Raw genomic sequence first — 24246 nt, 5'->3', positions numbered from 1 at the left:
CTTGTATCTACAAAACTTTTCAGTTTCATTCCTCTCTATATTCTGAAGGTTTTTACAGAGGGGTTTGTTCATATATTATTCATAGCCTGATTTATACAACATTTTATTCCTAAAAACATGGTGAAAATTGATTTTTTTTATGGCTGTCAGCAGTATTTTCGGAAATTTCTGAAATGTATGCAAATTAGCACATATATAATAAGATAATGCATCATTTATATTCAAACATAACATTTCAGAAACTTTGTAATACAAAAAATAATTGTGTTAATCTAAGTAATCAACTGGGGAAGTTTCATGGTGATATCTATTAGTGTTTTTTTTTTTTTAATAAAGGTTAAAGACTGACACACATTTATGTAGAAACAGCGGTAATTAAAGAAAAAAGACCATATCACTGACAATGAACAATTATTCTTCTGTTTTCATTTTATTGCACCGCGTGGATCATCATCTATAACCGTAAATATTTGGTCATATCGCTTCCTGCCGTGAAGCACATACAGCAATGTCCTTATATTAGAAAAAAAAGATAATATATAATGAATAACATGCAATGCAAATCCTATAGAAAACCCTAATTACAGTCTGAGACACACAGAGGCACTGACATGAACAACCGAACCAAAGATTTCTATAAAGAAAGGTTGTGACAATGAAATGTGGCGAACCGTTTTTAAAGGACCAAAAACATAATTTTAATTCTTTATAGTGACATTACCAAAAAAACTTTAACCTGGGTCGGTGACGTCTGGTTGAAAGACAAATCCCAGAAGGTCATTTAACAAAATGTACAGACTTGTGGATTATCTGGATCAAGAAAGATTCCATCCACTGCACGGTAAAAAAGTTTCTTAAATTACGACTCTACGACTTAATCCAAGTTAAATTACGATTTTACGACTTAATCCAAGTTAAATTACGACTTTACGTCTTAATCCAAGTTAAATTACGACTCTACGTCTTAATCCAAGTTAAATTACGACTCTACGTCTTAATCCAAGTTAAATTATAACTCTGTGTCTTAATCCAAGTTAAATTCTGACTCTTAGTCTTAATCCAAGTTAAATTACGACTCTGTTTTAATCCAAGTTAAATTACAAAACTGCGTCTTAATCCAATTTAAATTACGACTCTACGTTTTAATCCAAACAAAGATGATAGCCAGAAATGGAAAAATCTCGACGTTGCCTGATTTATGTGAATGAAAGCATATATAAAGCATATATTCCTTTATTTCGTACACAATAACGTGTTTATATGACTTTATGGTGTTGATTGATTGTTAAGATTTCCAGCTGCCATCTTTGTTTGGATACGGAAACAGGTAAATAATGTCTTTTATCGCGCAGTGAGCAGAAGTTTTCGAGGATTCTGGAAATACCATCAAAACTGTGTTACGTATTATCAAAAGAAAGATCGGCAAAGATTTGTCCTTCAGAAAAACAGATGGTTGTAACGATAATTCATGAGTATACACTATATGTTGAGTGATAATACTAACATGTTAGAATATTCTATGCTGGTAGGCACAATATATTAGCCTATTATGATAACAGGCAACATGCTAATACTGTAGCATAAGCTAGGGGTGTGATGCTAAAACACCACACTTTGATAAATCAATTACGCAATAGCAAACTGATAACATTAACAATTGGTGCATTAACTATAATATTCACTGAGTTAAATTTTGTTCTTCCGGAGAAAACCTTGTTTGAAAACCTTGTTAGCCACTGGCAGTTATCGAGCATTAGCAGTTGATCCTCCGGTAGCGGGCAGTCACTATATTTATTGCCACAACTCTTTTAGATAGACGACTCAAACGTGAAGAAAATCACACCCAAATAGGCACAAAATACACAACAAAAGACAGCAAGACACACGTATAATTTGGTCTTTTTGGTAGATACATTCATTACAGGGAGAAGGTTAATTATTACAACTCATTTAGTCCAGTTGGACTCCGGGTTTCACTCCGATGTCAATTATGTACTGATTTATCTGATGTATTGAATCTAATATTGGAGGAAAGCTGCCCCAAATCCACCTGGTAGAAAACCAGCGTACCCTTTGAGTTTGATATATCATAAATATTCATTGTGTTAATATATAGTATACGTAATAGTAAATAGTATCAAACTACTTGAAGCCAAATGAGAACAGGACGTGAATAAAAAGTTTATGCTCTCATGTCTTTTTGTTTTTATTTACGGTGGTGATTGATCATAGATTGTGCTTTTTATAAAATGTATATATAAATAGATACTAAACTAACTTCATGTATGTCGTTGATCTATATAATTTACGGTATATAATAGAATACAACTTAATATAATAAAGGTAAAAACAGGCCATCTCTCCCAAACGTCTGAAACAGTTGGGACGCTAGACTGGTTCAGTAAACGTGGAGCGAGTGTCGTTTTTTGTGTTTTCTCACAGGCAGAGAAATAAATATCTTTTAGCCAATAAATAATGACATTTGTTTGGCCAAGTGATGTTTAACTGAAGCTCTTTGCGTGAAGTAGAAGCAGATCAGAAAAAGAAGTGGATGCTTCTATGCCATGTTCATTTTTTTTGTCCACAACCTGAAGGCCAGAAAACCAAAAGTATGAGCAAAAAAAGATTAAAGGCCACGAAAGCCTTTAAAGTAGTTTAATATAGATGAATCTATTAATTTCAGTGGATTTACTCGTGGAGACGAACTGAATCAGCACTAATTTTTCATCTATAAATAGTTAATTTATAGTTAATTAAACTTAGTAAATAGTTATTTTACTGTTAACAAATGATGAGATATAGGATGTATTAATAATGTTTACTAATTATTAGTAATGTTATATGTTATTTGAACAGCTTATTATTGTAACATTCTTTGTTAACAGTAAAATACCTATTAACTAAGTTTAATTAACTATCAATTTACCATTTATAAATGATGGTTATTATAAAGTTCACACACATACACTAAAGGCTGGACAGAGATAATTACTGCACTAAATAATAAAAGAATAAAAGAAGTGCAACTACAGTTAAAACACGCCGACTGACAGCACAAAGTTATTTTATATTGCTGCTAAATGTGTGTGTTTACAGCCGTCGTGTGTTTCTCTGTTTAGTGTGCGTATTGCCCAGTAGCTTGGAATGAGTGTGTGTGTGTGTGTGTGTGTGTGTGTTTAAGCCACGGTTGGTGAGAAGGCTGTGATTGCGTGTGCACGTTTGTGAGCTTCGTGCACATGTGGCATGACGTATTATTATTAGGAAATGAAAAAAAGGCAAAGAAAATATGAAGCATAAATACTGAATGTTCCAACACATACACCGCTCCCTGCTGCTCACATGAATGCACTTTATCAGTATTTATGATTCCATCCCCAAAAATATAGAAAATAAAAAGCAGTTTAAGGCCATGATCTGTTTGGTTGTAGGAGATGTCAGTTTGATTTTAGGGCCCGTTCAGACAGAAGATGTGAAGCAAACTGCAAGAGGTGAAAAGAGATCAATGAAAACATCTGTTGGGAATACATCAGACCGTCAGCACGTCATGGCTCCAAGCTATAGACCAGACCAGCATGACTTTATGGCTCCAAGCTATAGACCAGACCAGCATGACTTTATGGCTCCAAGCTATAGACCAGACCAGCATGACTTTATGGCTCCTAGCTATAGACCAGACCAGCATGACTCTATGGCTCCAAGCTATAGACCAGACCAGCATGACTCTATGGCTCCAAGCTATAGACCAGACCAGCATGGCGTCATGGCTCCAAGCTATAGACCAGACCAGCATGACTCTATGGCTCCAAGCTATAGACCAGACCAGCATGGCGTCATGGCTCCAAGCTATAGACCAGACCAGCATGGCGTCATGGCTCCAAGCTATAGACCAGACCAGCATGGCGTCATGGCTCCAAGCTATACCCAGACCAGCAGCGTCGCCAAAGAGTGTAGAAGCGAAGAGACGAAACTCTGGTGTTTTTTTGACAATGGTTGCCGCCATTTTGGACTGAAACACTTATTATATCTAAAATATTTTATTATTCAACACAGGCCATTTTGGTAGAATATGACAATAAAATAGAAATTATTTTGTTTTACTTTTGTACGGCACTTTTTAGGCAGTCTGGTAGTCGCTTTCAGTCCAAAATGGCGGAATCGTAGATCTGCTGCTGGGCGCTGATGTTGCAATGGAACGAACTTTCACTTCTTTAAATATACGTTCTTTGGCATGGCGTCATCTCTGAGGCTGCAATCCCATTTTGGGGGAAAGAAACTTTGCTCACAGGAGAGCAAATGATGAAAAGCTATTGTGAAGCGGGTTTACCGAGACTTTCACACTTAAGATATCGCCAACACTCAGGTTCAGGCAAGGGCGCTAAATAATTATTAGACGTGTGAATAAAACAAACGTTTGTATAACAAGAGATGAATGAATATAAACTTGTCAAAATAACAATCCAAACATACGTCAGATTGTATTGAAGTCTATGGGATCTTCTGTTTTCTATCCCCCTGAAGGGGGCGTGGCCTTGACTTTTTGCGATGTGCCGGTCTGATGTATACTGACTAGTTTTCCCAGATCTCTCGTCACGTATTGGCGTCCCCTTGTGGTTTGAAAGCTAAACCCTTTCGTACCTTGTGCTTATATATAACAAGTTGTTTCCTGTTCAAAGCATCTGAGTGAACGAGAGTGAAACTCCGATAAAGGAGCCATCGTTAACTATTCGTAAGCTGATTAAACCTGACATTTGGCATTGAACCGTGGCGCTGCATCTACCGATAAACTCCCAGTATTAGCTTACACAACGCTGATGGGAAGCCCGAGCCTGTTTAAATAATCTCATCTGTCAACAAAATTTAAAAAAAATAAATAAGGAAACATAACATACAATATGAGGTTGCAAGCAATGAAGAATAAGAGAGTCCTGATGGATATCGAACCCCCGACACACTCCTTCGTTAAGGGGGAAATCCCTGGATTCGTGATTCCTACGCTGTTGTTTCCAGCTGCAGTCCGAGTTGTTTTCCAGTATTATGGGGTGCCAACGGGTGATCCTTTGAGGCTGTTGAGGGCCGCGTGGATCCTGAAGTGCAGTCTGGACTCCATTGAGTAGTCCTTGTAGTTCGTCCTGATGAAGAACACAACCAATCTCAAATAAATAAATAAATAAATAGAAATGTTTGTACTCGCTTCTTTTCCCTCAAACATCTGAACGAGGTTCCTTTAGGCAGGAACTCACCTGGTGTACAGTACAGAGATGTATAAAGTATATGAAAGTGTATAGAGGTGAATCATGGTACATGGAGATGTATGAAGGTATAATACAGAGGTGTATAAAGAAGGGCTCTCAAAGTTAACGCGATAATAACGCATTCACGTGACGTTCGATTCTTAATTAATCTCTTAAAAATCTGACGAGCCGCCGAATAGGTACATTTTGAACAGATAAAAATTGTGTGACTCATTTGCGATTAATCGTGATTAACTATGGACAATCATGCAATTAATCTTGATTAACTATTTTAATCGATTGACAGCCCTAATAGAGATGTATGAAGGTATACTATATATGCGTATAAAGGTAATTTAAGGTATAGAGAGGTATACAAAGAAGGTATATGAAAGTAAGCAGGTGTATAAGTTATATGAAAGTGTATAGAGGCGTGTGAAGGCATGTGTATGTAAACAGAGGTGTATGGAGCTACATAGACATATATTAGGTATATTATGAGGTACAGTTTATACGTACATGTATAACGAGAACTTACTTGGCGTTTTCAATGTACGTGGTGGCCTTGGTGAAGTCTCCCTGTTGTTTATACAGCAGACCCAATTCATAGAGAGTGAAGGGAACCAAGTAGTGATCATATCTGATACGACTCTCACTGAAAGTACACAAATACACAGAGTTCATCTCATCTCTCACCTCTCAGGAGGTAGACAGCGACAGTCTGCATGTGTGTGTTTGTGTGTGTGTGTGTGTGTGTGTGTGTGTACCTGGATAGGACCTGCGTGAAGCACAGCTCGGCCTGCAATAACCTGCCCAGGTGCTTCAGACAGAGTCCCTTCAACATCTGGACCAGGCAGCTGTCATCTGGATGAAACTCTGACGGGTCTGAACGGGACACACAAGTTATGTTGTTTGGTTGGATGTCAGCAACACAGCGCGGTAAAAGACAAGGCTGATCTCCACTGTTAAAGGTAAGATATTTAACTACAGAGACTTCTTTAATATGCTGTCCATTAATCTCTAAATTTAACTTATTAAGAAAAGCAAACTGGCAGCTTTCTTACTGTTGAGTGTAAAGGCCTTTACACAGCCGGAGTGTGACGAATAAACAACATCAAAACCATTCAAACGGCAGCGATGTGGATTTACGGAAAAATGGAAATTTAAGGAAAAATGCCAACATTTGTTCTGATTGACTTGAAATTTGGTACGGATATACTTTGACCAAGTATCTAACAGTACAACTTTGAAATGTTTAGACCATATGAAAAATCACACTTTTATTAATAGTCAAATTCAGGATCTTTGAGAAATTAGGAAAAACCACTAACATTGTGTTTATTAAATGTTTTCCATAGGAAGTATATTTTTTTAAACCGTATATGTGTGCATATCTTTGATATTAAACTTGTTATGAGTTAATAGAGACCAAATACTTGATTGTGCTCCTTGTAGTTTCTGAGATACAGACATTTTCTTATCATACTATATTTAGACGTTGGGCATATGACACTACTGTTTTTCCTAAAATATAATGGAGTCTATTGCAAAAACAGTCATATATCTATATAAATATAGATATATAGATAGATATTCAAATTCACTTTTCACGGTTTGACCGATTTTGAAAATTTATCAAATTTGTGCTGAGGCAAGCTCAGAGAGCACTTCCACCAAAGGAAATTCAAAAATTCAGTTGCGGGCACAAATGGGTTAATCGCACAAGTGTGTAAAGGATTTAAGACATCAGTTTTCAAACCATGCTGCTATAATTGTCAATTGACAACATAAATAACACTAACAGATAAATATATAACAGCATCGTCTGCATAAAGAAAAAACTGCTGCATGACACGATTCTGGTCATTTCTATACAGTATAAACAGAAGAAAAGTGGGCCAAGTACAGAACCCTGAGGAACCCCTAGTTCTCTCTCTAAGAATAGTATTAAGTCTCGTTTCCAACGCGGGAACTTTCCCCCCGAACTACGAACCTAATGAGGAACTCATTGAGTTTCGACCGCAGGGACCAGGGTCTAAATTAAGTTCTGGGGACATTTTATGGGGCCTCTTTACCCCCCAAAAAGAAAAACCACGTCATGTTGCTTTTTCATACATCAGCGGACTAATTTGCCTAAAAACGCAGACAACAGAAGGCTGAAGTAACCTTTTAGTTCCTTGAAAAGTAGCTCCAGGTGGAAACCTGGCTTTAGTAGTAAAACGTGGCCGTGGTATTATTTTGGACCTACTGAGATCGTTGCGAAGCTGCTCCTCGGCTGTCTCTATGGTAACCAGCAGGGCTTCGGTACTGTCGGCTCTCTTCCCGACGATGGTGAAACCGTTCCAAACGTACATCATCTCCTACAGAGAGAGAAAACGTCACTTTAAACTATTAAACTACAGCGAATCAAAGCTTTCTGAGTTCCTTCTCCACATCCTAGACTTTAATACTCTAGTATAACTGTAGTATACCAGAGCGGGGATGACCAGGCGGATGGGGTTAGCAGCTTTGTAGCGTCTCGACTTCCTCACTGCAAACTTCTCCGTCGGGATCGACTTCCCTGCCAGCCGCTGTTTCAGCCCCTCCACCTGCCTGCACACACAAATACACAAATAAATACACTTTATGTTGTACTTGTATACTTGAACTCACACTGTACTGTGAAACAACGGATTGGGAACATTTCCTAACTTCCCAAAAAATGTCTTCCCATTCATTTTTACGTGTATTTCCCTCAGAGATTTGATGATACCGTGGTTGCATTATTCATGTTTTAATGAGGCAGACTGACTTAAAGAGCTCCATGATGTCCTCCCCCGTCTTCTGCACCTCCTCCTCTGACATCATACTGAGGATGGCCGCCTTCTGGTACACATAGATAGCCTGGAGAGGGTAGAAAGCCATCATTACCAACCATGTCATACTAGCTTATCGTGAAGGAGGTTAAATAACGCTCCAAACTTAAGCAAAATTGTGGCGAGGAAAAACTAGCATGGCCATTTTCAATAATATTTAATATAGTTTACAATAATAAATATATACACACATTAACATAAAGCAGCATATTTGTCCACTCCCATGTCGATAAGAGTATTAAATACTTGACTAATCTCCCTTTAAGGTACATTTTGATAAAAAAAATGTGCGAATATAAGTTAACTTTTCTATAAATAAGCATAATTTTCTTTGTTTTCAGATATTTATGCTCAAACGAGGAACACCTGGAGGTTAGGGTTAAATAAATGTTGACTATCGATGTGTTCTTCTGCATATGAAATGATACGGTGTGTGTGTTCACCTTGGACCAGCGGCTCTCCTTGCACAGCAGGTCAGCGTAGCGGTACGCCTGCTGCCACTCCTGCTGGTAGGAGTGAGTCCACATCAGTTCCCAGTAACACAGGTGGTGGATCTGCTTCCACTCCTGCTGGCTGCTGATACACTCCTCGTACCGCGCCCGGGCCTGAGACACACAGCACACGTTTTATACATCAGCACTGAGATTATAGTAATCTACACATAATATAGGAGATATATAAGGCATGTTAGGAAGATGATGGTTCTCATGTCTTTAAAGGGCTGTTTGAGGGTTCAGACTTGGTTTTAAGGTTAATGTTTAATTAGGTTTAGAAGTGAAAATGTTTCAGACCTTCTCGAAGTTTCCTCTCAGCGTGGAGATGCGAGCAGAGTAGAAGAGAATAATGGATCCCTGAAAGAAACAGGATGTAGTTTTATTGCGTTGTACTTCATCTTTTTGTTTCTAACTAGGAGTATTTTTTACAACGCGTTCTCACTCCCAACGCCGCTTGGTCAGCGCCCCTCGGCATCAGGAGAACGACGCACGGCGTACCCCTCTAGCGTTACTTTGGGACGGACCGGGAATGACGTGTCAATATACGCTGTGTCCTTTCAAAATAAACTTCACGGGAAGTTAGGTTCAGGCAACACAAAAAGTCACGTGACAAAATAAGTTAACGTCACTTTTAGTTTCACACGTTACACTTTTCTACAATTTCTACATTAAATGTTTCCACATTTCAGTGAACTATTTTCGTGAAATAAGAGAAGAAAGTTTCCAAACGAGCCTCCATGTTGGTTCTGGTTTGAAAGCTGGGAGCAGCAGCCCACGATGGAAAGAGTTCGTCCAATCAGGTGTCTAGTGGCAGCACATCGAGTGTCTAACGCTGGGAAGAGAGGCGATAAAACACGCCCCTGTGGACACGTACCATCACGCTATTAATACTACGTCACTGCTCCGACTGTCAAATAAAGCCATAGTTGAAAGCCCGGTTCATCACATACTGTCCCTAAAGGGCACCTCCGTGCGTCGGTCTGCGATGCCGAGGGATGCTGACCAAACGGTGGTATTTGACGAGTTGGGAGTGAGAACGGGTTCTTTTTTTTTACAGTTGTAATTAAAACATAGACTGAATCGAGTGTAGTTGAGCGTGTGGTCGGCGTACTTTGGGGTATTTTTGCTGGTACGGCTCCAGCAGAGCTTCAGCCTCCACCAGGTTCCCCTCTCCGGTTCCTGATCAAACACAACATCAACATGTCAACAAACTACCTAAAGACAGGCAGTTTACACTTAATCCTTCACACAGTTGTACCTGTGCTCAAGACGCAGCTGTGAAGCCGAGCTACTGTGGTGCACTTAAAGCGTGCCGTATCTATGGAAACATGAAACGTTGTATTTCTGTGTTCCTACCAAGTATCAGTGAAACGTATGTGTTGTAGAAGAGGAGAGTCAGAGCGCAGAGGATCGACCGCAGACTCTGACTGGAGGCGCCCTCTCTCAGCTGAGACAGACCAAACCCCTGCAGACAGACAGACAGGATTATTATTATTAACTGTTAGATTATCTTATTTTACAAAACAAGAAATTTTCACAGCAACCATTCCATTATAAGCGGTTGTACTGACCCTGTTTCCTGAGAATCCGATGAACTCCAACAACCTCAAAATCCTCTGAGGGAGGAGAGACAACATCTGAAAGAGACAGACAGAAAATACTATGAAATCATGAAAGTAACTATTAAATAGGCCAGTCAAAGTTAACGCTGTAATAATGTGGGGTTTTTAGGTTGTAGCGGTTGTCTCAGTTGTAAAGCTGAAGATACTGGTATCATATGAAACTAAAAACCTGATTAATCCATTGGTACCAACCATCTCATACTAGCTATATATACTAATACTTTTTTCTTTTAAAAGTCCGAAAAATGTTTTAAAAAAAGTCCGAAAAATTATCCAAAAAAGTGTCTTAAAAAAAGTCCCAAAAATGTCGGAAAAAATGTCAGGAAAATATTTTTTTTAAAAATCTGAAAAAAGTCCAATTTTTTTTCCAGAAAAATGTTCAAAAAAGTCAGAAAATTTTCCAAAAAGTGTCTGAAAAGAAATTCTGAAAAAGTCAGAATTAAAAAAAAAAAGAAAAATCCGACAAATTTGAAAAAATTGTCTGTTTATAATCTCTGATTCTCCAATATGCTGATGACATACCGCTAATTTTGGCAGAAAATATAAACAAAGAAGGGAGTGTTAATGTGAGGATGCCCTCACAAACTGACTCAATAACCTGCATTTTTTACACATCTGGAGGTCAGTTTAGTCAACTCTGATGTGACTGAACATTTACTGCAGTTAAGCTCCTCCCATCTGGGACTACAGGTGGAACAAAACAAACCAACAGCTTATTAAAACCCACCAGGTTGAAGGATCCGATGCCCAGCTTGACTCCGCCCTCAAACTGTTTGAACGCATCAGACTGGCCGGCCAGGTCCTGAGTGACATTCAGCCCATTCTGACAATCCCTGTTGGACACAACCAGGATCTTATTCACAGTAAAACACAAGCTCCAATTAAAACACAGTGTCACAGCCTCCTTTGAGTCAAGTAAACGATGATGTTTTACAGTCGCCGGTGGTCTGAAACAGTCACTCACTTGTAGATTTGGTAGCTTGTTCGTATCTTGATGCCTCCTTTGATAAAACTGATCATGTTCTCATCCTGGAAGAGAGGCAGACAGACAAAGAGGATTAAATTACATTTTATTCAATTAGTTAACAGCCTCATCAGCCTCATCATTAGTCTAGTTATCTTGTTTCTCTGGCTCTATTGTTGTTTTGCTGTTGCACTTTCTTAACTGCTGATTACACGTAATGTAATACTGAAGCTCCATTTATCTGGCTGACTGTGGGCCTTTAGGGGGTTTATTTTAAATAGTTTTACAAATATACTACATGTTTAATAACCTGACAGAAAACAAGTCAAACTTTCTGCTGTGAAAAACGCTCTTTTGATTCAGAACATCTGCATTTAAATAATAAATAAATAAATCAAAATGAAAGACAGCTTAAGGTAAATAATAATTTAAATAATAATAAATAAATTATAATATATATATATAAATAAATAAATAAAAATGAATGACAGGTAATTTAAGGTAAATAATAATTTAAATAAATAAATTAATAAACAAATAAATATTGGAGACAGGTAATTTAAGGTAAATAATAATTTTAATAATAATAATAATAAATAAACAAATAAACAATTAAATAAATAGACTGCAGTCCTTACCTGGACAAACGTCAGCGTGGCTTTCTGCAGCAGACACTCAGCGTAGCAGATCTCTGCATGCATCTCCTCTGAAAACACACAAACACAGTCAGTGACATCCTGCACACCTCACCTGTCAATCAAACTGTGTGTGGGGGTGGGGGGGGGGGGCGGGACATGTGCTGACGTACCTTCCTGCAGGTTGGACTGTTTGCTGATCAGACTGGACAGAGACCCGACCACCGAGTTCTTCTTCCTGAACCTGCAGAAACACACAAAACACATTCCCGTTATCTGGTCACGTATCTATTAAAGTAATAATAAAATACCCACAGTTATTATCTGCAATGTTGTTCAACACAGACAGCGACAATCTTCCAACAGCAGCTTCAGTTTGGAGGCAGATAAAAATTTATGATTTTAATTTATGATGCTATTGAAAAATTATAATTTAAATAATAATAAATAAATAAATGAATAAAAATTAAAGACAGGTAATTTAAGGTAAATACTAATTTGAATAATAATAAATAAATAATAATATAAATGAACAAATAAATAAAAATTAAACACAGCTTAAGGTAAATAATAATTTCAATAAATAAATCATAATAATGCTATACAAAAATAATAATTTAAATAATAAATAAATAAAAATGAAAGACAACTTAAGGTAAATAATAATTTCAATAACAATAATAAATAATAATATAAATAAATAAATAAATAATAAATGAACAAAAAATATTAAAGACATGTCATTTAAGATTAATAATAATTTGAATAATAATAAAACAATTAAAAATAAATAATAAAAAAATATTAAAGACAGGTAAAGGTGAATAATAATTTAAATAATAAATGATTAAATAAAGGTATATAATAATTTAGACATTTCTGTGTGATTTGCCTTCTGTCTGTCTCACCTCTGGCAGGTCTGTAACGCCTCCTTGATGGTCGTCATGGCAGCCTGAATGTCTCTGTGTTCGAAGGTCATCGTCGCCTGCATCACCAGGATGCTGCTGTAACCCAAAGCGTGGTACATGCTGTCCTTCCACCTACACACACACACACACACACACACACACACACACACACACACACACACACACACACACACACACACACACACACACACACACACACACACACACACACACACACACACACACGGGCGACAACAATCCCTTAAATTTTGCTCTTACATTATACACTAATACACCACAGTGTGTATTGCATGATGCTCGTTGCCGTGGTTACCATGGTTTGAGGAGGTCCAGGGCTTCAGAGAACTTGTCGTTGAGGACCAGATTGAGAGCACACTGAGTCTCCTGGATGGCTGTCTGCAGGTCCATGTGACTCGACCTGCACACGCACACGCGCACGCGCACGCGCACACGCACACGCACACACACACAGAGAGGTATATCCACCAGTCAACACAGGAAGTGAGTAAAAGTGAAAGCAACAGAAAGAAACAGGAAGCTGACAGGAAACGACTCAGACACCTCAGACTGGTGTGTGTGTGTGTGTGTGTGTGTGTGTGTGTACTCACGCAGGTATTCGGTCGTAAGCATCTTCGAAGCAGTCCTGAGAACCACAGAAACAGTCTGGTTAGAGGGTTGTTCCAGACTATATTAACCCTCTGAGACCCACAACAGAGCTGTTTTAGTCTTGTAATGTTGTCTAGATCAGACAGTGGATAACACCATTATAGCAATGATGCCGTGCATAGAGACGCCACTGAATTCATTCAGCAACTCACCGACTACAACTGTGCCAACGCAGATATAAATAACACAAAGCACATAGATTCTATAAAGGTTTTAGTCAGGATAGGACCAGGAGGACTCTCCGTCTGGACCACTGGGATACCCAAAGTGTGCCAAATGGGGTTTTCTACCTCTTGAAAGGGAATCTGGCTCTAAAATACTCCTGATATCCACTACAGGAGGCTATGGGCACACAATGGAGCCTTTGGCCATGACGGTTACCCTGAGCATCATCACATTCTATCATTGTGCACAGAATAACATCTATTAAAAACAACTAAAGTGTATAATTTTAATTTACAGTCGGTGTTGTGGTGAACACCTCCTCGTGGCCGTTAGAGGAACTGCAGCTGCAGACAGATGTGGAGGCTGCTGATTGGTTCAGACTGATTTATATCTGATTTCGAAGGCGTTCAGCTGGAGGTCACACTGTGGCCGTTCACAGAGTTTCAGCTTCATGTGCATCATATTTCATAACCAGACACTCACAGTCCTCAGAAGAGACTATAACCCAACGCAGTTTCTATTTATGCATCGACATGAGAGCTTGAAAGTAACAGCATTGATTTCACACACGTACACACACATGTATACACACACACACACACACACACACACACACACACACACACACACACAGAGTCTCTGGAGCCTCAGTAGCAGCTAATAATAGCATCCCAGTGGCTGCTTACATAAGAGCGTGCAGCTGCAGTCACATTCAGAGGAGCTGTTCCAGCATACAGCAGCTATCGACCCGCTGTGGTCACATCCACAGAGACGACCAGGCCTCCTCCACACTGTGACCCACTTTAACTCCCTGTCCACAGAGACGACCAGGCTTCCTCCACACTGTGACCCACTTTAACTCTTAACTGTCCACCGAGGCAAACATGTGTATTCTAAACAGGATGATTTATTCCTGTATGATGTGGAGGTGAAGGTTGCCATGTTCAGACCGTGTCCACCAGGCTCCTGTTGGTCAGCGCCCTCCACAACAACACATATCAGCTATTTCTGATCCGACGCCCACCCCCCCCGATAAGATACGATAAGATACGGTACGATACAATAAGATAAGATAAGTTACAATAAGATATGAAACGATACGATGCTATGCGATACAATACGATAAGATAAGATGCAAAAAGATACAACACGATAAGATACGATGCGAAAAGATAAGATACGCTAAGATAAGATAAGATAAGATGCAAAAAGATAAGATACGATACGATAAGATACAATAAGATAAGATACGATACGATACAATGCGGAAAGATAAGGTACGATAAGATACGAAACGATACGATGCTATGTGATACGATACGATAAGATAAGATGCAAAAAGATACAACACGATAAGATAAGATACGATGCGAAAAGATAAGATACGCTAAGATAAGATAAGATAAGATGCAAAAAGATAAGATAAGATAAGGTGCAAAAAGATAAGTTACGATAAGATACGATGCAAAAAGATAAGATAAGATAAGGTGCAAAAAGATAAGTTACGATAAGATACGATGCAAAAAGATAAGATACGATAAGATGCGATGCGATGTGATACGACAAGATAAAATAAGATACAATACAATAAGATAAGATAAGATAAGATAAGTTACGAAAAATAAGATACGATACGATGCGATAAGACAATATAAGATAAGATAAGATAGATAATCCTTTATTAGTCCCACAGAGGGGACAGTTCAAACAACAAGAGGCATCAGTAAAAAAGAGTCACATCTGAACTACTGATTATCTGAAGAAGTGAGACTCAGAGTGACGCTGCGACTCAACAGATCAATAACTCTCAGAGATCTGACCCAATCATTAGTGTTTAAGGAGTCCTGTTCTTTAAGAACAAGACAAAAACTGATGTAGAAAGAAAAGATGGAAAAACAAATGTGTGTGTGTGAATCCAAACAGATGCTCGCCGCTCTCACACTCGTCCTCTCTCTTCACACTGTTAACTCTCTCTCTCTCTCTTCTCCTGTACAAACAGATGCTCTCTCTGACATCGCCTCACACTCTCTCACTGGTTTTGTTGGTTTGAAACATTCACAGCTTTCTACAGAAGTAAACGTCATGAGCTCCCGCTATGTGTGTGTGTGTGTGTGTGTGTGTGTGTGTGTTATTATAGATAAATGCTGTTCAACCAGTCCAGCACATTAACTCACAACACAATAGACTGTTAGAAGTGGCACGACGGGTGAAGATTTGCAGCATCGACGAGTTTCACAAGATGTTTTTAATAAATTATAATAAGTAAAAATCTACCTAACGAGTGGTGGAGGAAGTACTAAAGTAAAAGTATGTAAGTATTATCGTTAAAATGTACGATACGAAACCATAACATAAGATAACATACAATATGATAAGATAAGATTCAATAACATAAGATATGATACAATAAGATACAATAAGATACAATATGATACAATACCATACAATACAATATGATATGATACGATACAATAAGATACGACACAATACGATACAATAACATACGATACGATAACATAAGATACAATATGATACAATAACATAAGATACAATATGATACAATAACATACGATACAATACGATACAATAACACAAGATACGATACAATAACATAAGAAACGATATGATACCATAAGATATGATACGATACAATACAATAAGATACAATAGGATACAATAAGATATAAGATACGATAATCCTTTATTAGTCCCACAGAGGGGACATTTGCAGGATTACAGCAGCAAAGGGGGACAGAGCAAACAACAAGAGGCAAAAAACAAAACAAGATCTAATAAATAAGCAAGTAAACAATAAAAAACAAGATATAAAAAAATAGACTGAATGAAAAAAGTATTGAAGAAAGGACTTTATGTTTCATTTTCACATGTCTCTTCTGACTGTGAATTTAAAGTGAAATATTGTTGTGACCTGAGTTTATGACGGACTTTCTGGTGTTTTCTGGTGTTTTTCAGTGGATATAACAGGAGATGTGGAGAAAGCTACACCGCTGTATGACATTACACACAAGTAGAGGTCAACGTCAGAGAAGCTTCTCTTGTGACAGCAGCAGCTTTCTAATCAATTAGTCAAGACCTACACACTGTGTCCTATTACAGACACACTTCAACATAAACAAACCAACCAACAACTCTCAGGGAGGATCGGAAACTCCCGGAGAACCCCCAGAACGCCCTCGCTGTCCTGTAAAACCCCCTTAGGGACGACAAATGCCCCTCAGGAGTAGGGCTGGGTATCGGTTCTCCACACCTTTAAGGTACCAAGTAGTATCAAACCTTCTCCGGTCAAACAATACCTGCAACCAACCCAACCAACCCTTTTTGTGCCTGTTGACTGTTTCGCTTGCAGCCAATCACAACGAGCGTTCTTCGATTTATTGTGACGTGTGATTGGCCCACTACCACAGCTGCAACAACCCACACAGCCCGGACTGCCCGCACACGGCTGCTAACATGTTAGATGTCTGAGACGGCGGCGGACGCCTGGAAAACTTTGAGTGAACTTCAAGATCCTTTAGAACCCCCTCCATAACCCGTCAAACCTTCAACAAGGTTCCACGAAAAACTCTTCAGAAGGGACCAGTGAAACCTTCTCCAAGACAAGACCCACAACACTTCCTGGTACCCACAGAAGGACCTCTAGAACACTTTCAGTTCTCACAAACACACATTTAAGACCCTTAGAACCCATTCTGGGACTTCCAACCTCCAGATGAATCTGCAGAACCACCAAATGGATTGTAAAACCCCCTCATAACAACCCAGAAACCCCTCAACGACCAATAAAACTTTTAAGGGACCCGTGGAACCCACTCTATAACATATTGAACCTCCACAGGAATCTACAGAACCCCTTCACTGACCTGTTGAACCTCCTCAAAAACCTCAAAGATTCCTAGAACACTCCAAACAAAACCTGGAAAGCCCTCAATAACTATTTTAATATATTTCAGTGATCTTATCAGGACTTCCAAGACCATAAGAAGCTGCACTACAGCCCCTAAAAGCTTTCTCAAGCACCATTTCAACACCCGTCACACAATCTGGAACCTTCTCAAAGATCACTAGAACCTTCTCAAAGATCACCAGAACCTTCTCAAAGATCACTAGAACCTTCTCAAAGATCACTAGAACCTTCTTAAAGATCACCAGAACATTCTCAAAGATCACCAGAACCTTCTCAAAGATCACTAGAACCTTCTCAAAGATCACTAGAACCTTCTTAAAGATCACCAGAACCTTCTCAAAGATCACTAGAACCTTCTTAAAGATCACCAGAACCTTCTCAAAGATCACTAGAACCTTCTCAAAGATCACCAGAACCTTCTTAAAGATCACCAGAACCTTCTCAAAGATCACTAGAACCTTCTCAAAGATCACCAGAACCTTCTTCCTGGTCTGGACACGTGTTCCCCAGAACCGTATCAATGACCTGTGAAACCTCCTCAAGAGTCCCTGGAGCTCCCTCAACCCTCAAGAGAACCTCAACCTTTAACCGGTCCAGTGGAACTACGTTCTTCTGTGTCACTCTTTACTTGATGCCAGGGGGGTGTGGCCTTGACCTTTGACCCCGTCAGAGGAAATAGGAAGCGCCGGGAGTCTTGCTGGTGAGAGAACAGACAGAGGTCTCCTTGTGTGTTCTTAATAATCACATTCTGCTAAATCAGCCGGTCACACAGCGGTCTGCATTCATCACCTGAGAGGCCGTATGTACGTATGATATGATTCTACTCATTAGCTGCTTGTGAGTTAAATAACGCAGCATTGTCCGATTCAAACTTTGCTTTCTCAGCACATCTCCAGATGGAAGTTAAAACATGACATTTACCCACGACCAGAAGCTGAGAGGTTTACACATCATGACCTTGGGATTAAAATGAGTTATGATGTGTCTCTTAATCTGTATGTTGCTGTTACGTACTTGTTGCTTCTGCAAAATTTCTACAACACAAAGGTTGTTTTGATTTAACATAATTACATTTTGAAACTAAATGTCTAAAAATGATCCTAAAAACAGAAAAGCTTCAGGCTGTCAGAGCACTAAAACTAAGCTATTCCTCATTTCCTAAGAGTGGAAACTCATGAAGCAATCCCAAAGAATCTCTAAGAGCACTTTCACTGAGCCAATATTCAGTCCGTTTTAATGGCACTCTGGTGCGGTTCCTTTGGGCGCTTGTGAACGCAGTAATCGTACCAAAACAACTGGACCAAGACCACCGGTCCGCCGGTCTCGGTTTCCAAGCGAACCAAAACGCTGTTCTGCCCTGACTGATGTTTGATTGACATCTGGGCTGAAGAGAACATACAGATTATTATAAATAAAGTCCACAAACATAGTGACGTTCATAAAGTCACTGGAGATGAACTGGAGGAAGACGGGATCCGTGCACACAGGAGATCAAAGTCTGCCATTCCCTGCAGAGAAGTGGCAGTTCTTGGGACGAAAAAGATAAATTCTCTCCTTCGTATCCTGCACGCCCCCTCAGCTTTATTTGGTCCGCTTTAATTTGTGCACGATGAAACGAACCAACAGCATCATTTTCACTCTGATTCATTCGAGCCAAATGGACTATGAGAGCTGGTGAAGGCACTCTAAGAACCTGGATCCGGGAGCATGCCCAGAAACCCACTGAACTAAATGAAACTACTTAGAACGCTGAAATGTCCTCAGAAAACTCTGGATCCTTCCTAGAGAACCCGGATACTTCCTGAAACCAGCTCAACCTTCGTCCAATATCTGTAGCTGTGAGCTGTAATCTGTATTTACACAACGACTCAGTAGTTAAATACTGAATAATGAATCCTCATAGTTAAGATGGTGAGCGGATAGATATTAATCATCATGGTGTTATTTACATTCCACTCATACCTGGAGGTTTTCAGGTCCTTGATTGACAGGACAAAAGAAAAGAGGTCAAACACTGTTGCCCACTGTGGACAGCTGACTGTGTCTCAGCAGGAAGGGCCGGCCAGACGTGGTGAAACGTGTTTGTGTTATGTATTGTTGCGTTGCTGAGCAGTGAGGTCGGACGATAACCTTCCACTGTGTTTAAGTCTTTTATAAACACGGCTCGTCACACATTCCTCACAGCTCAACCCAAGTCAGCTGAATTCCTCCGTAATGGGATGAGTTAGTCTGGAGGCTGACAGAGGAGCGCCTGTGAGCTCACATGAGGAGAAGAGGCTGGTGAGGTATGACGCGGGACGGCCTCGACACCCGGACCCAGACCACATCATCCACCTGGATGTTGGCAGGGGAGAAAGATACCAAGAAACACCCCCCACTCGTTATTCAGACCTTTCCTAAAGAGGTCATCTGGAACCCCGTCATGTCATCGCTTCATGCACTGGTTGAAACCCCCAGCAGGTTCTTAAAACCCCTTTAGCCCCCCAAAACAGATCCAAAGATCTCTCAGACCTCTAGAAAACATACTGATCCATTGAATCCGCCGAAGCACCTCTAGAACCCATTTACAATCTCTTTAAAGACATCTGAAACATCACGGAGCTCTACAACTCTACTGTTTAGACCATCTCCATAATCTGTGGTACACACTCAGAGACACCTAAAGTCTATGAAAAGGTTTGTGGACCCTCCTGAAGACCTAGAACACCGTATTATAGTAGTAGAAAGCCCAAAGACACCAACAAAGGATCTCTGAAACCTCCTGGTTGCAAAAAAACAAGATGGAGACGACTAAAACATAAAAAATATAAAACTCTATTTAAAGGCTGTGGACAGATCCACCTCCATAGAGGTCTGTGGATCTCCTTCAAGTGCCCCTGAATCCCTTTTAAAGATCAACTGAACCCAATGACCCATCTCTAGAACCCCTTTAAGATCCTCTTCTCTAGAACCCCTTTAAGATCCTCTTCTCTAGAACCCCTTTAAGATCCTCTTCTCTAGAACCCCTTTAAGATCCTCTTCTCTAGAACCCCCTTTAAGATCCTCTTCTCTAGAACCCCTTTAAGATCCTCTTCTCCAGAACCCCTTTAAGATCCTCTTCTCTAGAACCCTTTTAAGATCCTCTTCTCTAGAACCCCCTTTAAGATCCTCTTCTCTAGAACCCCTTTAAGATCCTCTTCTCTAGAACCCCCTTTAAGATCCTCTTCTCCAGAACCCCTTTAGGATCCTCTTCTCCAGAGCCCCTTTAGGATCAGAACAACTACGCTGAGGTTTGAGCCTCATGTTCTGATCCAGCTTCCTGTTGGTTGTTCAGGAGGCTGCAGCTTGTTGTTGAAATCAGATCAGTCATTTACATAAAAACCCACAGAGAGAGAGAGACAGCTGATAGGATCACCTCACACTGCAGATACACGACAACAACAACCAGCTGCACCAGAACCAGAACCAGAGCCAGAACCACCTACAGTCCAATAGCTCCCTGCACCAGAACCAGAACCAGACCCACCTTACCTTACAGGTGTGAGTACTTGTTCTTGTTGTCATTAGTAGTTTTATTTTTGTTGATTTATTTTATTTTATTTAATTGTAGTTTGCATGTTTTTCTTTTTTTGTCCAATTTGTTGACTTATTTGTTTCTATTATTTTCATTAGCAGTTTTATTGTTGTTGATTTATTTATTTATTTGTTTATGTTTTAGTTGTATTTTGCTTTTTTTATTTTTGTTCAATTTCTGACTAATTTGTTGTAATTATTGTCATTAGCAGTTTTATTGTTGTTATTTTATTGTTTCCGTTTTAAATAAATACTCTGTACATGTTTTATACACTGTGTGTCAGTACTGAAATACTCTGTAAATGAAACATGTGATGTCTGTAATAAACTGTAGGTGAGATCATCCAGCTCCGTGTACGTAGAATAAACAGGTTGTATATTATCATTAAAGTTGTTGATGTATAAATACAGTACGTCCAATGAAATACGAACAGAAGTCTCAACGTGACACAGCGGAGACACTAACTAGTAGAAGTAGGATTATATAACGATGGTCACTATAAACTTTTAAGGAAATATATATATATACTGTAATAGTCACAGATGAGCGTAGAAAGACTGTAGTACTATGGTGGTATCATAAAGTACTGTGGACAGTAGATATAAAACAGCTTCGGTCAACACGGGAACACAAACACAGGAGCGTCGCCATGGAAACGCTATCACAGAATCACCACGACAGGCTGATAACATCCAGATAGACACGCTATACTCTCTATCAGATAGAGACGCTATATACTCTATACCCGCTATATACTCTATATACTCTATATATCAGATAGACACGCTATATACTCTATATACTCTATATATCAGATAGAGACGCTATATACTCTATATATCAGATAGAGACGCTATATACTCTATATACTCTATATATCAGATAGAGACGCTATACTCTATATATCAGATAGACACGCTATATACTCTATATCAGATAGACACGCTATATACTCTATATACTCTATATATCAGATAGAGACGCTATACTCTATATATCAGATAGACACGCTATATACTCTATATCAGATAGACACGCTATATACTCTATATCAGATAGACACGCTATATACTCTATATACTCTATATATCAGATAGACACGCTATACTCTCTATCAGATAGAGACGCTATATACTCTATACCCGCTATATACTCTATATACTCTATATATCAGATAGACACGCTATATACTCTATATACTCTATATATCAGATAGACACGCTATATACTCTATATACTCTATATATCAGATAGACACGCTATACTCTATATACTCTATATATCAGATAGACACGCTATACTCTATATACTCTATATATCAGATAGAGACGCTATATACTCTATATACTCTATATATCAGATAGACACGCTATATACTCTATATACTCTATATATCAGATAGACACGCTATACTCTATATATCAGATAGACACGCTATATACTCTATATCAGATAGACACGCTATATACTCTATACCCGCTATATACTCTATATATCAGATATACATGCTATATACTCTCTATCAGATAGACACGCTATATACTCTATATACTCTATATACTCTATATATCAGATAGACACTCTATATACTCTATATACTCTATATATCAGATAGAGACGCTATACTCTATATATCAGATAGACACGCTATATACTCTATATCAGATAGACACGCTATATACTCTATATCAGATAGACACTCTATATACTCTATATACTCTATATATCAGATAGACACTCTATATACTCTATATACTCTATATATCAGATAGACACGCTATACTCTATATATCAGATAGACACGCTATATACTCTATATATCAGATAGACACGCTATATACTCTATATACAAATACACACTATAATACTACAGAGAATACATTAGACTATACTACTATATGTAGTTTAGGAATATTAGTATTTCAATATAGGAGTATTATAGGAGTATATGTATATATATATATACCCTATAGGAGGTAATGATGACTATAGGAGTATTATAGGAGTATATGTATATATATATATACCCTATAGGAGGTAATGATGACTATAGGAGTATTATAGGAGTATATGTATACAGATATAAACCCTATAGGAGGTAATGATGACTATAGGAGTATATATATACAGATATATACCCTATAGGAGGTAATGATGACTATAGTAGTATATATATACAGATATATACCCTATAGGAGGTAATGATGACTATAGGAGTATTATAGGAGTATATGTAAATATGTATATATATATACATATATATATTCTCCTATAGGAGGCAATAAGGCAGTAATGAGTCCCACCTCGTCCTCTCCGGTCGCTCCGTTGCCTACGTGGGCCATGTCGGTCTGTCGGTCTGTCTGTCCGGTGGGTGTCCTCCTTCAGGTCCGCAGCTGCTCACAGCAGTAGATCCATTCTGTGTGTCACACACCTTCCTCCTCCTCTTCCTCCTCTTCCTCCTGCTGCAACAGATGTGTCCTCGGTTCCTCTTCCTGGATCCTCCCGGTTATCTCCCGGTTATCCTCCGGTCATGTCCCGGTGCGTCCTCTGCTCTCTGTCTGTCAGTCGGTCGGTAGCTGTGGCTTCTGGACGCAGATCCTCGGTTCACCTCCTCTCTCTCTCTCTCTATGAAAACACACCTCCTCCTCTTCCTCCTCCTCTGCTTCCTGTTCTCCGCCCCCCCAGACATACTTATTTAAATAAATAAATAAATACATACATGACTCGATAAATAAATAAATAAATACATACATGACTCGATAAATAAATAAATAAATACATACATGACTCGATAAATAAAAAAAAAAAAATACATACATGAGTCGATAAATACAAAAAATAAATACATACATGACTCGATAAATAAAAAAAAAATACATACATGAGTCGATAAATAAATAAATAAATAAATAAATACATACATGACTCGATAAATAAATAAATAAATAAATACATACATGACTCGATAAATAAATAAATAAATAAATACATACATGACTCGATAAATTAAAAAAATAAATACATACATGAGTCGATAAATAAATAAATAAATACATACATGACTCGATAAATAAATGAATAAATAAATAAATACATACATGACTCGATAAATAAATAAATAAATGACTCGATAAAAAAATGAATGACTTGATAAATAAATAACTCGATGGATAAATACATCAATAAGTGACTCAATAAATAAATAAA

At 38.6% G+C, this 24246-nt stretch overlaps 1 protein-coding gene across 1 annotated transcript; it reads right to left on the bottom strand.

Annotated features, from left to right (window-relative positions):
• Positions 1-1871: 1871 nt before the first annotated feature.
• Positions 1872-23682, bottom strand: ttc39b (tetratricopeptide repeat domain 39B). The gene is made up of 21 exons (XM_074622869.1): positions 23343-23682; positions 13339-13373; positions 13044-13148; positions 12710-12841; positions 11975-12045; positions 11805-11872; positions 11167-11231; positions 10930-11035; positions 10152-10217; positions 9937-10045; positions 9692-9759; positions 8878-8937; positions 8530-8691; positions 8023-8114; positions 7703-7823; positions 7480-7591; positions 5999-6116; positions 5770-5886; positions 4284-5129; positions 3902-4197; positions 1872-3722 (listed from the first exon to the last, which is right to left on the bottom strand). Exons 1-19 carry the CDS (start codon positions 23379-23381, stop codon positions 5033-5035), a joined length of 1743 nt encoding a protein of 580 aa, XP_074478970.1. The 5' UTR covers positions 23382-23682; the 3' UTR covers positions 1872-3722; positions 3902-4197; positions 4284-5032.
• Between the last annotated feature and the right edge of the window lie 564 nt (positions 23683-24246).

Source organism: Sebastes fasciatus, chromosome 22 (genome assembly GCF_043250625.1).
Source record: "Sebastes fasciatus isolate fSebFas1 chromosome 22, fSebFas1.pri, whole genome shotgun sequence".
Lineage (NCBI taxonomy): Eukaryota > Metazoa > Chordata > Actinopteri > Perciformes > Sebastidae > Sebastes > Sebastes fasciatus.
Note: the sequence above shows the minus strand (reverse complement) of the source record. Positions and strands in the feature narration are given on the sequence as shown.